The sequence below is a fragment of the Garra rufa genome, chromosome 8, assembly GCF_049309525.1.
Source record: "Garra rufa chromosome 8, GarRuf1.0, whole genome shotgun sequence".
Lineage (NCBI taxonomy): Eukaryota > Metazoa > Chordata > Actinopteri > Cypriniformes > Cyprinidae > Garra > Garra rufa.
In genome coordinates this window covers 50,470,363-50,486,051 of record NC_133368.1, presented here as the reverse complement: position 1 = coordinate 50,486,051, position 15,689 = coordinate 50,470,363, and the positions used below count along the sequence as shown (strand labels likewise).

The 15,689-nt window shown below is 37.8% G+C and overlaps 1 protein-coding gene across 1 annotated transcript in view; it reads right to left on the bottom strand.

Moving 5' to 3' along the window:
- Positions 1 to 15,109, bottom strand: part of LOC141340403 (NACHT, LRR and PYD domains-containing protein 12-like) — a 31,189-nt gene extending 16,080 nt beyond the window's left edge. Inside the window, exons 1-4 of the mRNA XM_073845356.1 lie at positions 15,000 to 15,109; positions 14,230 to 14,343; positions 4,287 to 6,089; positions 3,652 to 3,825 (exon numbers count right to left, since the gene is read on the bottom strand). Coding sequence (XP_073701457.1) covers positions 3,652 to 3,825; positions 4,287 to 6,089; positions 14,230 to 14,343; positions 15,000 to 15,067 — 2,159 coding nt within the window. The 5' untranslated portion in view covers positions 15,068 to 15,109. The remainder of the gene's footprint in view (positions 1 to 3,651; positions 3,826 to 4,286; positions 6,090 to 14,229; positions 14,344 to 14,999) is intronic.
- Positions 15,110 to 15,689: the final 580 nt, after the last annotated feature.

The following is a 15,689-nucleotide window of genomic DNA, read 5'->3' as shown; positions in this document are numbered from 1 at the left end:
ATGCCCTTCTGTCATCTTGTATGGATACTGAATTATTGGTTGAAACGTTTAACTCTGCCTGTTGTAATGCTTTAAATATAGTTGCTCCACTTAAGCGTAAAAAACGTAAGGTTAGTCCTCAACCCTGGTTAAATGCATTCACTCGCACTCTCAGACAAGAGTGTAGGAGGGCCGAACGCAGGTGGAAAAAAGATGGACTCCAGGTCTCTTACCAAATTTTTAAAAACTCCTTAATCTCCTATCAAGATTCTGTTAAGGAGGCAAAGTCTAAATATTTTTCCAACTTGATTGCAAAAAATGCCAATAGGCCTAAAGTTCTTTTTAAAACCATAAATTCTGTCCTTAATCCTGCTGTCTGCTCAGTTCCTGATGTTAATACTGAAACTTGTAAACAATTTTCAGATTATTTTGTTCAGAAAATACAAGACATTAGATCACAGCTCTTTTCTGATTTAGATCTCATTAATCCGGCATATTCAGCCAGTAGTTTTTTAAACTTTCAGCCAGTGTCTTCATCTCAATTACTCAAAATAATTTCTCAGATTAAACTTACATTTTGTCAATCAGACGTATTGCCTGTTTGTTTGTTTAGAGAGGTCTTAGGCACAATCAGTCCCATTCTCTTAGCTATTGTAAACAGCTCTTTAATAAATGGGGTATTTCCTGAAAGTTTTAAACATGCTATCATTCAGCCCTTATTGAAAGGCCCTCACCTTGACCCTGCATCACACACCAATTATCGTCCTATTTCTAAACTCTCATTCATTTCAAAGGTTATGGAAAAAGTTGTACTATCACAGTTTACTTCATACCTGGACACACATAATATTTTAGATCCGTTTCAATCTGGTTTTAGAGCACTGCATAGCACCGAGTCGGCATTGCTGAAGGTCACAAACGACATTCTGTTGTCCATTGATTCTGGATCTTCTGCTATCCTAATACTTTTGGACTTAAGTGCTGCATTTGATACGGTTGACCATAATATTCTTCTGAATCGACTTGAGTGTGTTGTCGGGGTGCAGGATTTAGCTTTAGAGTGGTTTGCCTCATACTTAAAGGGGAGAACTTTCTCGGTAAATATTGGATCTTTTACTTCTCCCGTTGCACCTATTCAGTGTGGTGTTCCACAGGGATCCATTCTTGGGCCTCTTTTGTTCTCCATCTATATGCTTCCTTTGGGCTCAATACTCCGGAAACATAACATTAATTATCATTTTTACGCTGATGATCTCCAACTATATTTTACACTCAAACCAGGAAATGATTTTTCATTGGATCCTCTCTTGTCATGTCTTAGTGAAATCAAGACCTAGTTGACAACAAACTCTTTGCAATTTAATGAAAATAAGACCGAGGTGTTGCTACTGGGCCCTGCTGTTAGTAATAATTCTATTAAAACACAGTTAGGTTCTCTAAGTAACAACCTACATGATTACGCAATGAATCTTGGAGTCCGTTTTGATCCTCTTCTCCACTTTGACAAACATATAAATACAGTTGTAAAGAGTAGCTTTTTTCATCTCAGATCAGTGGCTAAAGTGAAACACTTTCTATCCAGTAAAGACCTTGAAATTGTAATTCATGCGTTAATTTCATCTCGTCTGGATTACTGCAACTCTCTATACGTTGGTTTACCTCAATCTACACTCTCCCAGTTACAGATGGTTCAAAATGCGGCAGCCAGATTCTTAACAGGAACTAAGAAAAGGGATCATATCACCCCTGTCCTTACTTCATTGCACTGGCTACCTATAAAATTTAGAGTCGATTTTAAGATTCTTCTTTTTGCATATAAGGCATTGCATAATTCTGCCCCGGACTATATCTGCAATCTCATCACACCCTATGCAGCTTCTAGGTCTTTAAGATCTAATGATCAGTTACTCTTATCTGTTCCCCATTCACGTTGCAAAACAAAGGGTGATCGGGCTTTCTCAGTAGTTGCCCCAAAACTTTGGAACAGTTTACCATTGCACATCAGAGCTTCTACATCATTGGATGTTTTTAAATCGAGTTTAAAGACATATTTTTACTCATTAGCATTCGGGTGATGTTGTGCATGTATCTTGAATAGTTATTTTGTGTTAATCTGTTGTTTTATGAATTTAAATTTTAATTGTTCCTATACTTGTCTTATCTTTTGTTGTTATCTTTATTCTTATTGTAAAGCACTTTGGATCAACTACAGTTGTGTTAAACTTGTGCTCTATAAATAAAAATTGACTTGACTTGACTTGAAACACATCAAAATAAATAACTAATACATTCATCCCTCCTAAAAACACTGTAGTCTTACCCTTTGTTCAAAAGACTTATTGCATATGGTGCAAAGGTGTGTCTGTATATTACTTTAATTGCCTTCAATGTCCTATAACGGCGCCCAGATGGTAACAATTCAAAGGCATAGTTCAGAGGGTGTGTTGTATCTCCACTTATAGCCAAAGCTTTCCTCCTAACTGCCATATCATACAGCTGATCAATCGATTTTTGCTTAACTTCTATAATTTTGCTTGCCATCCTTATAATCCTATTTAATTTTTTTTTTATTTACTGATGTTATTCGCCCAAACCAAGCCGTTATGTTATACCCTAAAACACTTTCAATTAAACTAATATAAATTCTTTGTAAAACACCTTGGCTAACGGAAAATTCTCTCAGTTTCCGTAGCAAATATAGCCTCTGATTTGCTTTCTTGCAGATAAAATCCACATTACCAGAAAAATTTAATTTACAATCAATCATAGTTCCCAAATACTTAAAAACCTTCACAATTTCCACTGGTTAATCACATAACGTCATTTCTGTTAAGGGTTCTGGATGATTCAAAATCAATTCTTTTGTCTTCCCAACATTTATCAGTAGAGAACTTGCTTTACACCATTTTTCTAATTTCAAAACATGCTCTTCATACTCATAATTAATACAATCCTTCCATAAGAGTGCGACTAGTGCCATATCATCTGCATATTTATACAGTTTATAATTTGTACTCTGAATTTGCATCTCATTTGTATAGACAGAAAATAATAGGGGTGACAAAACGCATCCTTGAGGTGCTCCTGTATTTGAAAACATAATATCTGATTTAACCCCCCTGATGCAAACTTGTTGTGATCTATCTGTTAAAAAAAATTTAATCCAGTGAATTATTACTCCATTCACTCCTAAAGCTAAGAGACGTTCTTAAAGTACATGTATCTGCATCGTATTAAATGCAGATGTGTAATCAATAAAAAGAACACGTGCATATGCCTTTGCTTGTTGTAAGTGGCTAGCAATTGTATCAAGCATAGTGAGTGTAGCATCCTCTGTCCCTCTTTGAGGCTTATACGCAAATTGCAATACATCTAGGTGCTCAGATACATATGATTTAAGGTGATAACTAATAACCCTTTCCATGCATTTAGCAAGTATTGATGTTAAGGCTACAGAGCGGAAATCCTCAAGTTTTTTCGCCCCAACTTTTTTAGGAATGGGCCGTATAAATGACAGATTTCAGGTCTCAATCCTGCAGTATCATGATACTGAGGCTCATGTGTTCAATCATTTACAGCTCATTCATCTGAACTCACAGCCGCAAAAAGAAGCTGAACACTTCAAATACACTTAAATTGTGTTTCATTAGTGAGAGCCAAATATGATCTTACCACAGTTTCTCCAGTTTACAGTGAGGATCCTCCAGTCCAGCAGACAGCAGTTTGACTCCAGAATCTCTTAGTTTATTCCTAGTCAGATCCAGTTGTCTCAGGTGTGAGGGGTTTGATCTCAGAGCTGAAGCCAGAGCAGCACAACCTTCATCTGTGAGACCACATTCACTCAACCTGTAGAGAGAAATGACACACTCTTTACTCTCTCACATCAGATCAGTTTAGCAGTAAAAATTATGTTCAAACTTAACTCATGGATTTAAAAAAAAAAAAACATTTAAAAAAACATGAGCCTCATTTAAGACAGATAATAATAAATAAAATAATATTAAAAAATATAAAATAACTAAATAAAATAATATTTTCTTTAAATAAAATAATCACACAACATCAGTAGTGTAAAAATTAATTACTTAAATTCCTTCTTTGCCATTATTCAGACGTTATTAACAATGATTGACAAACCCAAATAATTTATTCATACACAATTTCTCTGACTCTGAGTCTTATATGTCACTGATTTGATATAAAACCACTGACTACTAAACTCTGGACAACATCTGCAGCACTGAATATTAATGAATTGCTTTTCTTAATGTTTTAACAGTAAACTGGTTGTTCTCACTGATACTTACTGAACTGATCTGGATTCTTTAATCACAGGCAGCAGCTTCAAAAGAACCTTCATATTTTCAGGGCTATTCTTTTCTTTAACAAACTTTTCAAGACAAAAATCATTCAGCTCCTCTTCTGATGTCAACAACAGAAAAACTACAGCTGACCACTGAGATGAAGAGAGTTTGACTTCACGTATTGTTCCAGATTTCAGATACTGTTGTATTTCCTGCACTAGTGAATGATCACCCAGTTCATTCAGACAGTGGAACAGATTGATGGATCTCTCTGGAGAGTCAGTGGTCCTGATCTTCTTCTTGATGTACTCAACTGTTTTCTCATTGCTGTCAGAGTAGTTTCTTATCCGTTTCATTATTTGTTGTAGGAGAATCTGATGAGACTCCACTGATGAACCCATAAGGAACTGCAGGAAAAGATCCAGATGTCCATTTTTACTCTGCAGAGCCTCATCCACAGCTCTCTGATGGAGTTCAGATAATGAAACACGTTTTGATGAAATGAGCTGAAACCAGTCCCTTACTTTAGACCACCAACTCTGTTTGGTAATTTGGTCAAACACAATTCTGTTGTGGTTTGTCCAGAAGAGGTGCACATATAGAGCTGCTAGATGTTCCTGAATGCTCAGATGAACAAAGCAGAAGACTTTCCCCTGATTCAAGCCCAACTCCGCTCCGAAGATCTGAGTGCATAATCCTGAGTACACTGATGCTTCTGTCACATCAATGCCACACTCTCTGAGGTCTTCCTCATAGAAGATCAGGTTGCCTTTCACAAGCTGCTGAAAAGCTACTTTCCCCAGTTTGAAGATCATGTCTTCATCTGTCACCTTCTTCTCATAGTCCTTCTCATGTTTGATGTTGGTCTGAAGGACCAGGAAGCGTGTGTACATTTGAGTGAGAGTCTTGGGAATCTCTTCACTCTCTTCTTGACTCAACATCTTCTCTAGAACAGCGGCTGAGATCCAGCAGAACACTGGGATGTGGCACATGATGTAGAGACTCCTTGATGACTTCAGGTGTGAGATGACTGTATTGGCCAGACTCTGATCACTGATTCTCTTCCTGAAGTATTCCTCCTTTTTTGGCTCATTGAAGCCTCGTACCTCTGTCACTCGATGGACACACTCAGTGGGGATGAGATCAGCTGCTGCTGGTCTGGAGGTGATCCAGATGAGAGCAGAGGGAAGCAGATTCCCCACAATGAGGTTCATCAGCAGCACGTCCACTGAGGCCGATTCATGTACATCACACAACCTCACATCACTTTCAAAGTCCAGAGACAGACGACACTCATCCAGACCATCAAAGATGAACAACACTTTATATTCATCACTGGACATTTCTATTTCTTTAGTCTCAGGGAAAAAGACATGAAGAAGATCTGAAAGACTGAGTGTTTTATTCTTAATTAGGTTGATTTCTCTAAAAAGAAATGGAAATATGAGCTGGACGTCCTGATTCTCTGTCCCTTCAGCCCAGTCCAGGATTAACTTCTGCACAGAAACCGTTTTTCCAATGCCAGCGACTCCCTTTGTCAGCACAGTTCTGATGGCTTTGTCTTGTCCAGGTAAAGGTCTAAAGATGTCATTGCATTTGATGGCTGTGTCCTCTGTTGCTGCTCTCCTGGATTGTGTCTCAATCTGTCTCACCTCATTACTGATCTCTCCACTCTCACTCTCTGTGATGTAGAGCTCTGTGTAGATCTCATTCAGGAGTGTTGGGTTTCCCTGCATCGCTGTTCCCTCATACAGTCGGCCAAATATCTTCATCAGATTTGATCTAAACGTGTTGAGGACTTCATGCCTGGAAAATTAAAATACTGTTTTATTAATTAAGATAATGAGCAGTGTCTATTATGTATTCTGTATCATAACCAAATAATCTTTTACAGAAATATTAGACCTGAGATCAGTCTTTGTATCTTCAGTATTATAATCTAATGGCTGATTCATAGACCTGTCAATCCTTGCAGACACACAGCTGAACTTGGCTTCTGATCTCTTCTTCTGAACTGAACTGTAACAGAGAGAGAGATTAAAGTGAATCCTTTAAATTATAAATTTAACAAAGTACATTTTCTTATATTACTTAATCACTTTAAAAAGCACTTCAGGATCATTTATACTATTTTATGACAAAAAAAATGTTAAATAGAACTGAGTGCTTTCACAAATGTGTCTCTGTATAATAGAGAAATAACTTTTTTACACCCCTAGGGCCGGGCTTCAGGCCTATTCTCACTTTATAGTTCAGACGCAGGCCCACCGCCCGGACAGCTGCTGCAACAATCGCTTTGCATAACCAAAGAATTTCTGGACAAACGGTCATAAACTGTCTCAGGGAAGCTCATCTGCATGCTCATCATCCTCATAGGGGTCTCGATCTGACTGCAGTTTGTCATCGTAACCAACTTGATTGGGCAAATGCTCACATTTGATGGTGTCTGGCACTTTGGAGAGGTGTTCTCTTAATGGAAGAATCACGGTTTCCACTGTACAGGGCAGATGGGCAGACTTGTGGATATGGAATCTAGTGAGCGGTTTGCTGATCTCAATGTTGTGGATTGAATGGCCCATGGTGGCGGTGGGGTTACAGTATGGGCAGTGGGCAGGCGTATGTTATGAACAACGAACAAAGGTGCATTTTATCGATGGGTTTTGAATGCACAGAGATACAGTGAAGAGATCCTTAGGCCCATTGTTGTGCCATTCATCCACGATCATCACCTCCTGTTGAAGTATGATAATGCACTGCCCCATGTTACAAGGATCTTTATACAATTCCTGGAATCTGGAAACATCCCAGTTCTTGCATGTCCAGCATACTCACTCATTGAGCATGTTTGGGGTGCTCTGGATTGGCGTATACGAAAGCGTGTTCCAATTCCTGCCAATATCCAGCAACTTCACACAGCCATTGAAGAGGAGTGGACCAACATTCCACAGGCCACCTCCTTAAGTAGCATTGTTATATGTTTGAATTGTTTTATATCTATAGATTTTATTTTAGGCAAGTTGGGATGATTTGAGAAGGCAAAATTTATCAAACATAGACTATGATCAACTCACTGCACAGCAAAAAATGGCTTAGAATTTTTGTCTTGTTTCTAGTCAAAATATCTAAAAATTCTTAAATTAAGATGCATTTACTAGATAAGTAATGAATAGCTAATTCAATCGCACGAGAATAAATGAAGTTATTCTAGAGCTGCAGCGATTTGTCAACTTCATCGATTATTATTATCGAATGCGTCGCACCTGTAGCCACGCCTATTGCGCAACCCTGCAGTTATGCCTACTTAAGACTGTTTTTCTGCCATGTTTAACACAAAACAAGACACTAGAGCAGAAGGTAAAGGCTAGTATGGCAACATCATGTCACAGAGTTGCATTCATAAAGCATTTTATTATTATATGACCGCAAGAACTGCATATACTGTATATAGCCGAAGTGACGTCTTAACATTATCAGGATTCAGAACTGCATTCTCACATTCAAAGCTGTGCTGAATGAACAGAACAGCAAGGGACATTGAGTTGCCTATATAATCATGATGGATTTAATTCACCTACAGAAACCGAGAAGGAGAAATGATTTGCGTTTATCTTATGATCCACTAAAGCTGTCGTCAGTGCCGTGGGCGCGATCTTGCAAGCTTTGAGACGTTCTCTCCAAACGCGCTGCCTGCACTCGCTAACAAAACATTTAAAGTCATTGTTAGTTGTTTAACTGTGTAATGGATTCAACAAGCCTCGAATGGGCTCATTTATTTAAAACTGGCCTGTCAACTGTGAAAAATCTTCCTGGTATTATCTAAGCAGCAACCTCCCGCTCTCTCTTTTGAAACCAACACGGAAGTGACTTCAACTTAAAGGAACACTCCACTTTTTTTGGAAATAGGCTCATTCTCCAACTCCCCCCGAGTTAAAGGGATAGTTCGAGCATTTAAGACATGAAGTTGTATGCAATCCTTATCAGCACTATAGTGTATACACACTGACCCACACTGCGTTCACCTCCCTGGTCAGAGTTCTGGCCGCTGGAAGTTTTTCAAGAAAGTAGTCACGGTTAGTTTCCGGGGCCTCAAAACTGTGCGTTTTTACGTGAAAAAAATATATGCATTTCAAAGCTTGATTAATTTACATCACAAAAAACACTCCTGACAAAAATCATACCTCAGTTTTAATCGGCACTATTTTCTTTCCGTTTCCATCAATCCGCGCTGCTGTCAGTTTGCACGTTCCGATCAGCTGATAGTGTTTACACACTCGAATGACAACGACGTAAAAAGTAGAAAATTAACAGTGGTGCTTGCTAACAGTAACTTGTAAATTCCCAGGTTGTGACCACAAGAATGTGCAGGGATTGCCGTTCAGATTCCATCGTTTTCCTGTTTCTGATATAGTTATGAGACAGCTTTGGCTGGTTGCCATCGGCTACTCTGCGGGAGCTAAAATATCCAGTATCAAGGATTTTCGTGTGTGCAGTGCTCACTTCAGCGAAGACGATTACATCCCCAACCAAGGAGGAAAAATAAAAAAACGGATTTTAAAGAGTTCTGCTGTACCAGTACCACGGGTAAGCTCTATTTACTAACTTTGTCGCATACGACAGGTTTATTTTGAAGCTAACGTCGGTTTTTAGGCTAACGTTACACTGAGAATATTCTAACCGGGGCAGTGATAGCATCGACAACAATCGACTGTCTATGTGGTGAGAAAATCAGCAAATGTCATAACTAATGAATTTAATTGAATCTATATAACACAACAAAACATGATGCTTTGCTATATTTGTTACTGACTGTAACTATGTGGAACGTGTGTCGGTATGATCGCGTTTATAAGTGTGCTTGAAGTCACATACAGGTAGGTCTAAACCAGGTATCTCCAACTCCAGTCATCGTGAGCTACATTCCTGCAGCTCGATGTTTTCCTATGACAGGACACCTTTCTCAAATGAGACATTCTGTACAAGCCTGCTAATTACCCGTTGATTTGAGTCAGGTGTGTTGCATCAGAGAAAAACTAAAACCAGCAAGACAGTAGCTCACGAGGACTGGAGATTCATGAGTTTATTCTTTCATGAGTTATTTACAAGTTTCTGACAACTTATAAAATGTGTTCAATGTGCTGCCCATTGTGTTGGATTGTCAATGCAACCCTCTTCTCCCACTCTTCACACACTGATAGCAACACTAAAGGAGAAATGCCAGCACAGGCTTCCAGTATCCGTAGTTTCAGGTGCTGCACATCTCGTATCTTCACACCATAGACAATTGCCTTCAGATGACCCCAAAGATAAAAGTCTAAGGGGGTCAGATCGGGAGACCTTGGGGGCCATTCAACTGGCCCATGACGACCAATCCACTTTTCAGGAAACTGTTCATCTAGGAATGCTCGGACCTGACACCCATAATGTGGTGGTGCAACATCTTGCTGGAAAAACTCAGGGAACGTGCCAGCTTCAGTGCATAAAGAGGGAAACACATCATCATGTAGCAATTTCAAATATCCAGTGCCCTTGAGGTTTCCATTGGTGAAGAATGGCCCCACTATCTTTGTACCCCATATACCACACCATACCATCACTTTTTTGTTCCAACAGTCTTGGAGGGATCTATCCAATGTGGGTTAGTGTCAGACCAATAGCGGTGGTTTTGTTTGTTAACTTCATTCACATAAAAGTTTGCCTCAACACTGAACAAAATCTTCTGCGTGAACTGAGGGTCCTGTTCCAATTTTTGTTTTGCCCATTCTCCAAATTCTGTGCGCCGACCTGGGTCATCCTCGTTGAGATGCTGCAGTAGCTGGAGTTTGTAAGGGTGCCATTTGTGAGTAGCTAATATCCCCCGAAGGGATGTTCGACTAATGCCACTCTCCAGTGACATGCGGTGAGTGCTACACTGTGGGCTCTTGCTGAAGCTAGGACAGCCACTGATGGATTAGTCATCGTGGGCCAGTTGAATGGCCCCCAAGGTCTCCCAATCTGACCCCCTTAGACTTTCATCTCTGGGGTCATCTGAAGGCAATTGTCTATGGTGTGAAGATACGAGATGTGCAGCACCTGAAACTACGGATACTGGAAGCCTGTGCTGGCATTTCTCCTGCGGTGTTGCTATCAGTGTGTGAAGAGTGGGAGAAGAGGGTTGCATTGACAATCCAACACAATGGGCAGCACATTGAACACATTTTATAAGTGCTCAGAAACTTGTAAATAACTCATGAAAAAATAAAGTTACATTAAAACCATTGTTTTTCTTGTGAAATTTCCAATAAGTTTGATGTGTCACATGACCCTCTTCCTATTGAAAAAACAAAAGTTGGATCCAAGATGGCCAAATTCAAAATGGCCACCATGGTCACCACCCATCTTGAAAAGTTTGCCCCCTCACATATACTAATGTGCCACAAACAGGACGTTAATATCACCAACCATTCCCATTTTATTAAGGTGTATCCATATAAATGGCCCACCCTGTAGTGATGGTGCACATTATCGTGTGACTCTTCACAATGAAAAAAATATGTGCAAAGTGGAATGAAGCAGTGATCAGGGAGCTCCTCACTATCAGCATTGAAGCGAAGATTGTTCGCCAGTTTAGTTTAAGTTTAGTAAAACGTACGCGTTGCATTACATCCAAATGTCACGTCGTTACGGGTTGTGTGTAAAACACGCACAGATTTCTTAAAGTTTTAAAGTGCATAATTAAGGGCATGGGCACTTGACTGACTATCACGCTAGGCGGGCGTGGTTTCAGCAACCAGCTCCACCCACGCCCCGCCTCTTTGCCCATCTTGGAGAACCTGGGAATGATGCGCAGTGACGCGATTCCAAGCTGTCTGTCACTCTAGTGTCCTGAATTCGAGCCCGGTCTCATAAAAATGAGTATAAATAGTTGGCCTAAGCCAAATAAAAACAAAAACTCCCTAATCCTACCCATCGCGTAGCATACACATGCCAAAGTCAATTTTTGTGCATCAATACCACAAGTTTATTTTTTATTTGGCATACTATTTATACGCAGTTTCATGAGATCGAGTTGTGAATGTGACCATAATGTGCATTTCTCTTGATTGTATTGGATCACTGCTCTGTAATTCTTTTTTCTTTCTTTCTTGTTATTATTTCTTTCCTGCTTCTTTTCTTTTTTATTAATTATTTATTAATAAATAACTCAGATGGCGCCTGTTCATATGCGAGAGCATGTCAGAACAGGCGCGCAGAGTGGTAAGATAATAATTATTGATTACTAATTTGAATCAGTACATTATATCAAAAACAATCAATTTAAATTAAAAGAAGCAGGTTTTTACGATCAGAAATTAAGCATATACCCACTTCTCCAGGCACCACTACACCACAGATTAGAACCCAAAACTTTCTACATGCAAATTTTAGACTGATTAGGAGTAAGAATGTTAATTGCATATCTATGCATTCATTCACTCACATGATAAATTTCAGGCCTAATAGTAATAATAAAGGCAAAAAAGGGTAAAAATGTTTTAAATGGACTCAAGTGTTACCATTGCATCTGCAGTCAAGCTAAAGATGGCCATCTTTAAATATCTACACAAAGGCCACAGTATTGAAATTACATACATTTTGATATTGTGTACTTTCATAAATTAACGCATTGCGTTCAATTCAAGCGGCAGTTTACAGGAGTTTATTTGATCATCAAATGGGCAAAACAAACTGCTGTCTTTTCACCACTAATGCAGCATCTAGTCAACAAATGATTCACTTAGTAATGATATGGAAACATGCAGTGCAGTATACTGTGTATATACCGCTTCGTTGTCAAGGTTTTAAATCCGCCTCTGAAGTGTCCCGCTCTGTGCAGCACACAGTGTCATGTGTCTAAACAAACTGCACATGCTATCAGTGATTTCCGCCACTAGAGGTCACTCTCGTGCTGTAAAACAAAGACTATAGGGACTTTGCTGTATAATAAGGGCCTTCTCATCCACTCAAGCAATGGAACCAATCTGGAAAAACTATCTGCATAGATTTTTGCAAATAACCAACAGTTCCGCAAATCAATTATATTATACTGATACATCGGTCGAGCTCTACTGTTTGTTTTCTAACTGAACTAAATTCCTTTATTACTATAACAAATTCAAAATGATTGTGGGGGCGGTGCCTGTGGACAAATAAAACTTCCTAAAGACCCACATCTGTGTTCTCTCCACATTAGCCCTGATGCCTTTGAGACTTTTAGTAGACAACATTCTTTTGTTGCGGTAGAAATAGCGTAGCTCAGTCACAGAGTACAACACAAATAAAATAAAAGAGTACACAAATAAAATAAAAAAGCAAACCTTTTACAGTTTTGATTATCTGTATGACTAGGAGTATTTGTTTCCACTGTTAAAAGCAAAAAACTCTTTTAATTGTGCCGGCTCCGTATGCGTGTACATTAAGCATTACTAACTTGACAATGCAACTTGACAATTACCATAATAAAACATAAACATATGGAAAAAACACACTGCTAATTTTAAATATGTGGTCAAATCTGTGCCGTTAATTGTTATCACCATACCGCTGTAATTTTATGCCAAACACTTTTTTTTTTTACGTGGATATTGGAATGTGAGTGAAGTACAAAACTAGGTTTACATGATAAATTATATTTTGGCATTCAAATACATTGTGGATATGGAAACACTTGGATTTCAGTCAGTTGAGACACCCAACGTTATTTTCATGTTTGTTTTAGCCTTTAATGAATTCGTTTTGGCTTATAGCCTATACATTCTTATGTTTTGAATTCTTGTTCTTTTCTGAATACTGTTAAATTAAAAAGATTAGCTATGTTTATAATGTTTGTAAACATTTTGTGTTGACATTAGGCCTATGTCTGAATGAAATAATAAAACAAGACTTCTACGCAATTTAATTGGCCTGTTTTTTTCTCCCATTTTATTTGATACATGTAGCATATTTTAACCATGCAGCAAACTTTTTAAAATATTTTGATAAATTACTGAAAAAAATACTTTTTAAACTGTTTAACAATTTAACTGTTCAAAATTCTTACTTCCAGTTAATGGTTAACCAGTTATAATAAGTATCTCTTAGTACAACCTTTCTACATAATCAAAATAATGGCACCACCCATAGTTTAAAATAAGTATATAATAATGTGGACTTTTTAAATACCATAAATCTTTCATGGGTTTCCTAAATATTTTAGTTAAGAGATTTAATTTACAATATATTCAGCCACACATGCCTTATTACCCGGGGGTTCCCTCTAAAAGAAAAGAAATATTATTTTTTTTGCAAACTGACCCACATTTGGTTTTTGACCACTTAAAATGTCTACATTTTAACAATTTACTCCTGGAACCATTTTGAATGTCCAATATCTTTGAAATCGAATCATATAGGGCCTTAAAAATAAAGATGCCAAAACGAAAGTTTGTTAAGAGCCAATATCTAAAAGGACATTACAATATCTTTAATACTTTTTGAGTTGCAGGCCTGCAGACTTTGGAGACAAACTTGAATGCTGTTTCCCCATTTTTGGATGGTCACTATTGGCACATAATGCAACAAAGATTGCTAAAGTCAACAGATTTTATTAATAGACATCTCTGTGCTGAGATGTTGCCATCTTTCTGAAGTCATTTTTACAGCCCTGTAACTTGACTCTGAATCTAAAGTGAAAATTGCCATTTTGACCCCCATCTACAAAATAGTGGATTACTCAGTAAATATTCATCCATGACATTTAATATTTTGGCTTTCATCATTATACATGTTTATCTTTCTTTAGAAAAAATATTAGCAAAATCAAAAAATTGAGTCTGGAAAGTTTTTGAAACTTGGTTGATTTGACACGGAATGACCCAATGTTAAAATGTTAAAATATCATAAAGATAACCCGATTTTGATCATATAAAAAGACATATTATATAAAATGTACCTGAGATCATTTTTTGTATCTCCATTCTTAAAATTTTCTGGATGATCCATAGACACGTCACTCCTCACAGACACACAGCTGGGCTTTGCTTCTGATCTCTTCTGCTGAACTGAACTACAAAAGTAAAAAAGTCCTTTGAATTACCATATTTAACAAAGTACATCTTCATGTAGTATTTAAAAAACCACTTTAAAAAGCACTTCGGGATAATTTATATTATTTTATTACAAAAAAGTCAAATAGAACTGAGTGCTTTCACAAATGTGTCTTTCTGTTAACACTATACATGTTAAAATATCAGATAAAGATATTTAAAGACAAAGATTACCCTATTTTGATCATATCGCTCTTTGAACTGTTACCATCTGATCGGCGCTACAGGGCACTGAGCACCAAGACGACCAGACACCGGAACAGTTTTTTTCCCCAGGCAATCCATCTCATGAACACTTGTCAGTAAACGTGGAACATGCAGCACTATTATACACTTTATTAATCTATTCAGTATTTATTAATACCTACTTACATCCAAATTTGCACCTAATATACCTGTACCTAACAATGGCATACTCTGTATATTGTGTTTTTGCTTGTGTACTTGTATATTGTTCTTTTTTATAATCTATGTCTTGTCTTGTCACTGTGACTCTATTGCACTGTGGAGCTGCTGTCACTAAAACAAATTCCTAGTATGTGTAAACATACCTGGCATTAAAGCTCATTCTGATTCTGATAAAAAACATTTTATAACAATATTATATAAAATGTACCTGAGATCAGTTGTGGTGTCTCCATTCTTAAAATGTTTTGGATGATCCATAGACCAATTACTCCTCATAGACACACAGCTAGGTTCTGGTTCTGATCTGCTCTGCTGAAATGAACTATAACCAAACAAATGTAATACTTCATGATGGTAATCATTTTCTTTTAAGGTCTTTAAGTATTTTTTTTTTTTTTTTATCAAAAACACTCAATGAGGTACTTTTAATTTTTAACCTCCAAACACAAAAAGACTCCCATCTACCATAATTCAAGGTGATCAAGATGTTTTTTCAAAGTACCTGCATCCTAGAGAAAAATCTTCATCTCTGGATGTTTGTGTGTCATCCATGATGAAACAGAATCTGATCCCCAGCACTGACTGTGAATGGAAATCACAGACAAACACAACAGACCTGTTTACACCTGGTCACTTTAAGCGTTTTCTCTGATTAGATAGCTATCCGATCGTGAAAAGAGAGAAAATGTTTAAATTCCTCTCTGAAATGCTTTCGATACGGATTTGAATCTGATCGCTCAAACCACTTCAGGAGGTGGTTAGGGCCTCACTGCAGAGGAAACAATTGAGTCATTCCTAGCACTCAGTGCCATCTGAGATCCCATGACATAATGTATATTTTGTACAAAAATGGGGTAATACTTGTTTCTGAATGCTCATCTTACAAAGTTACTGCCCC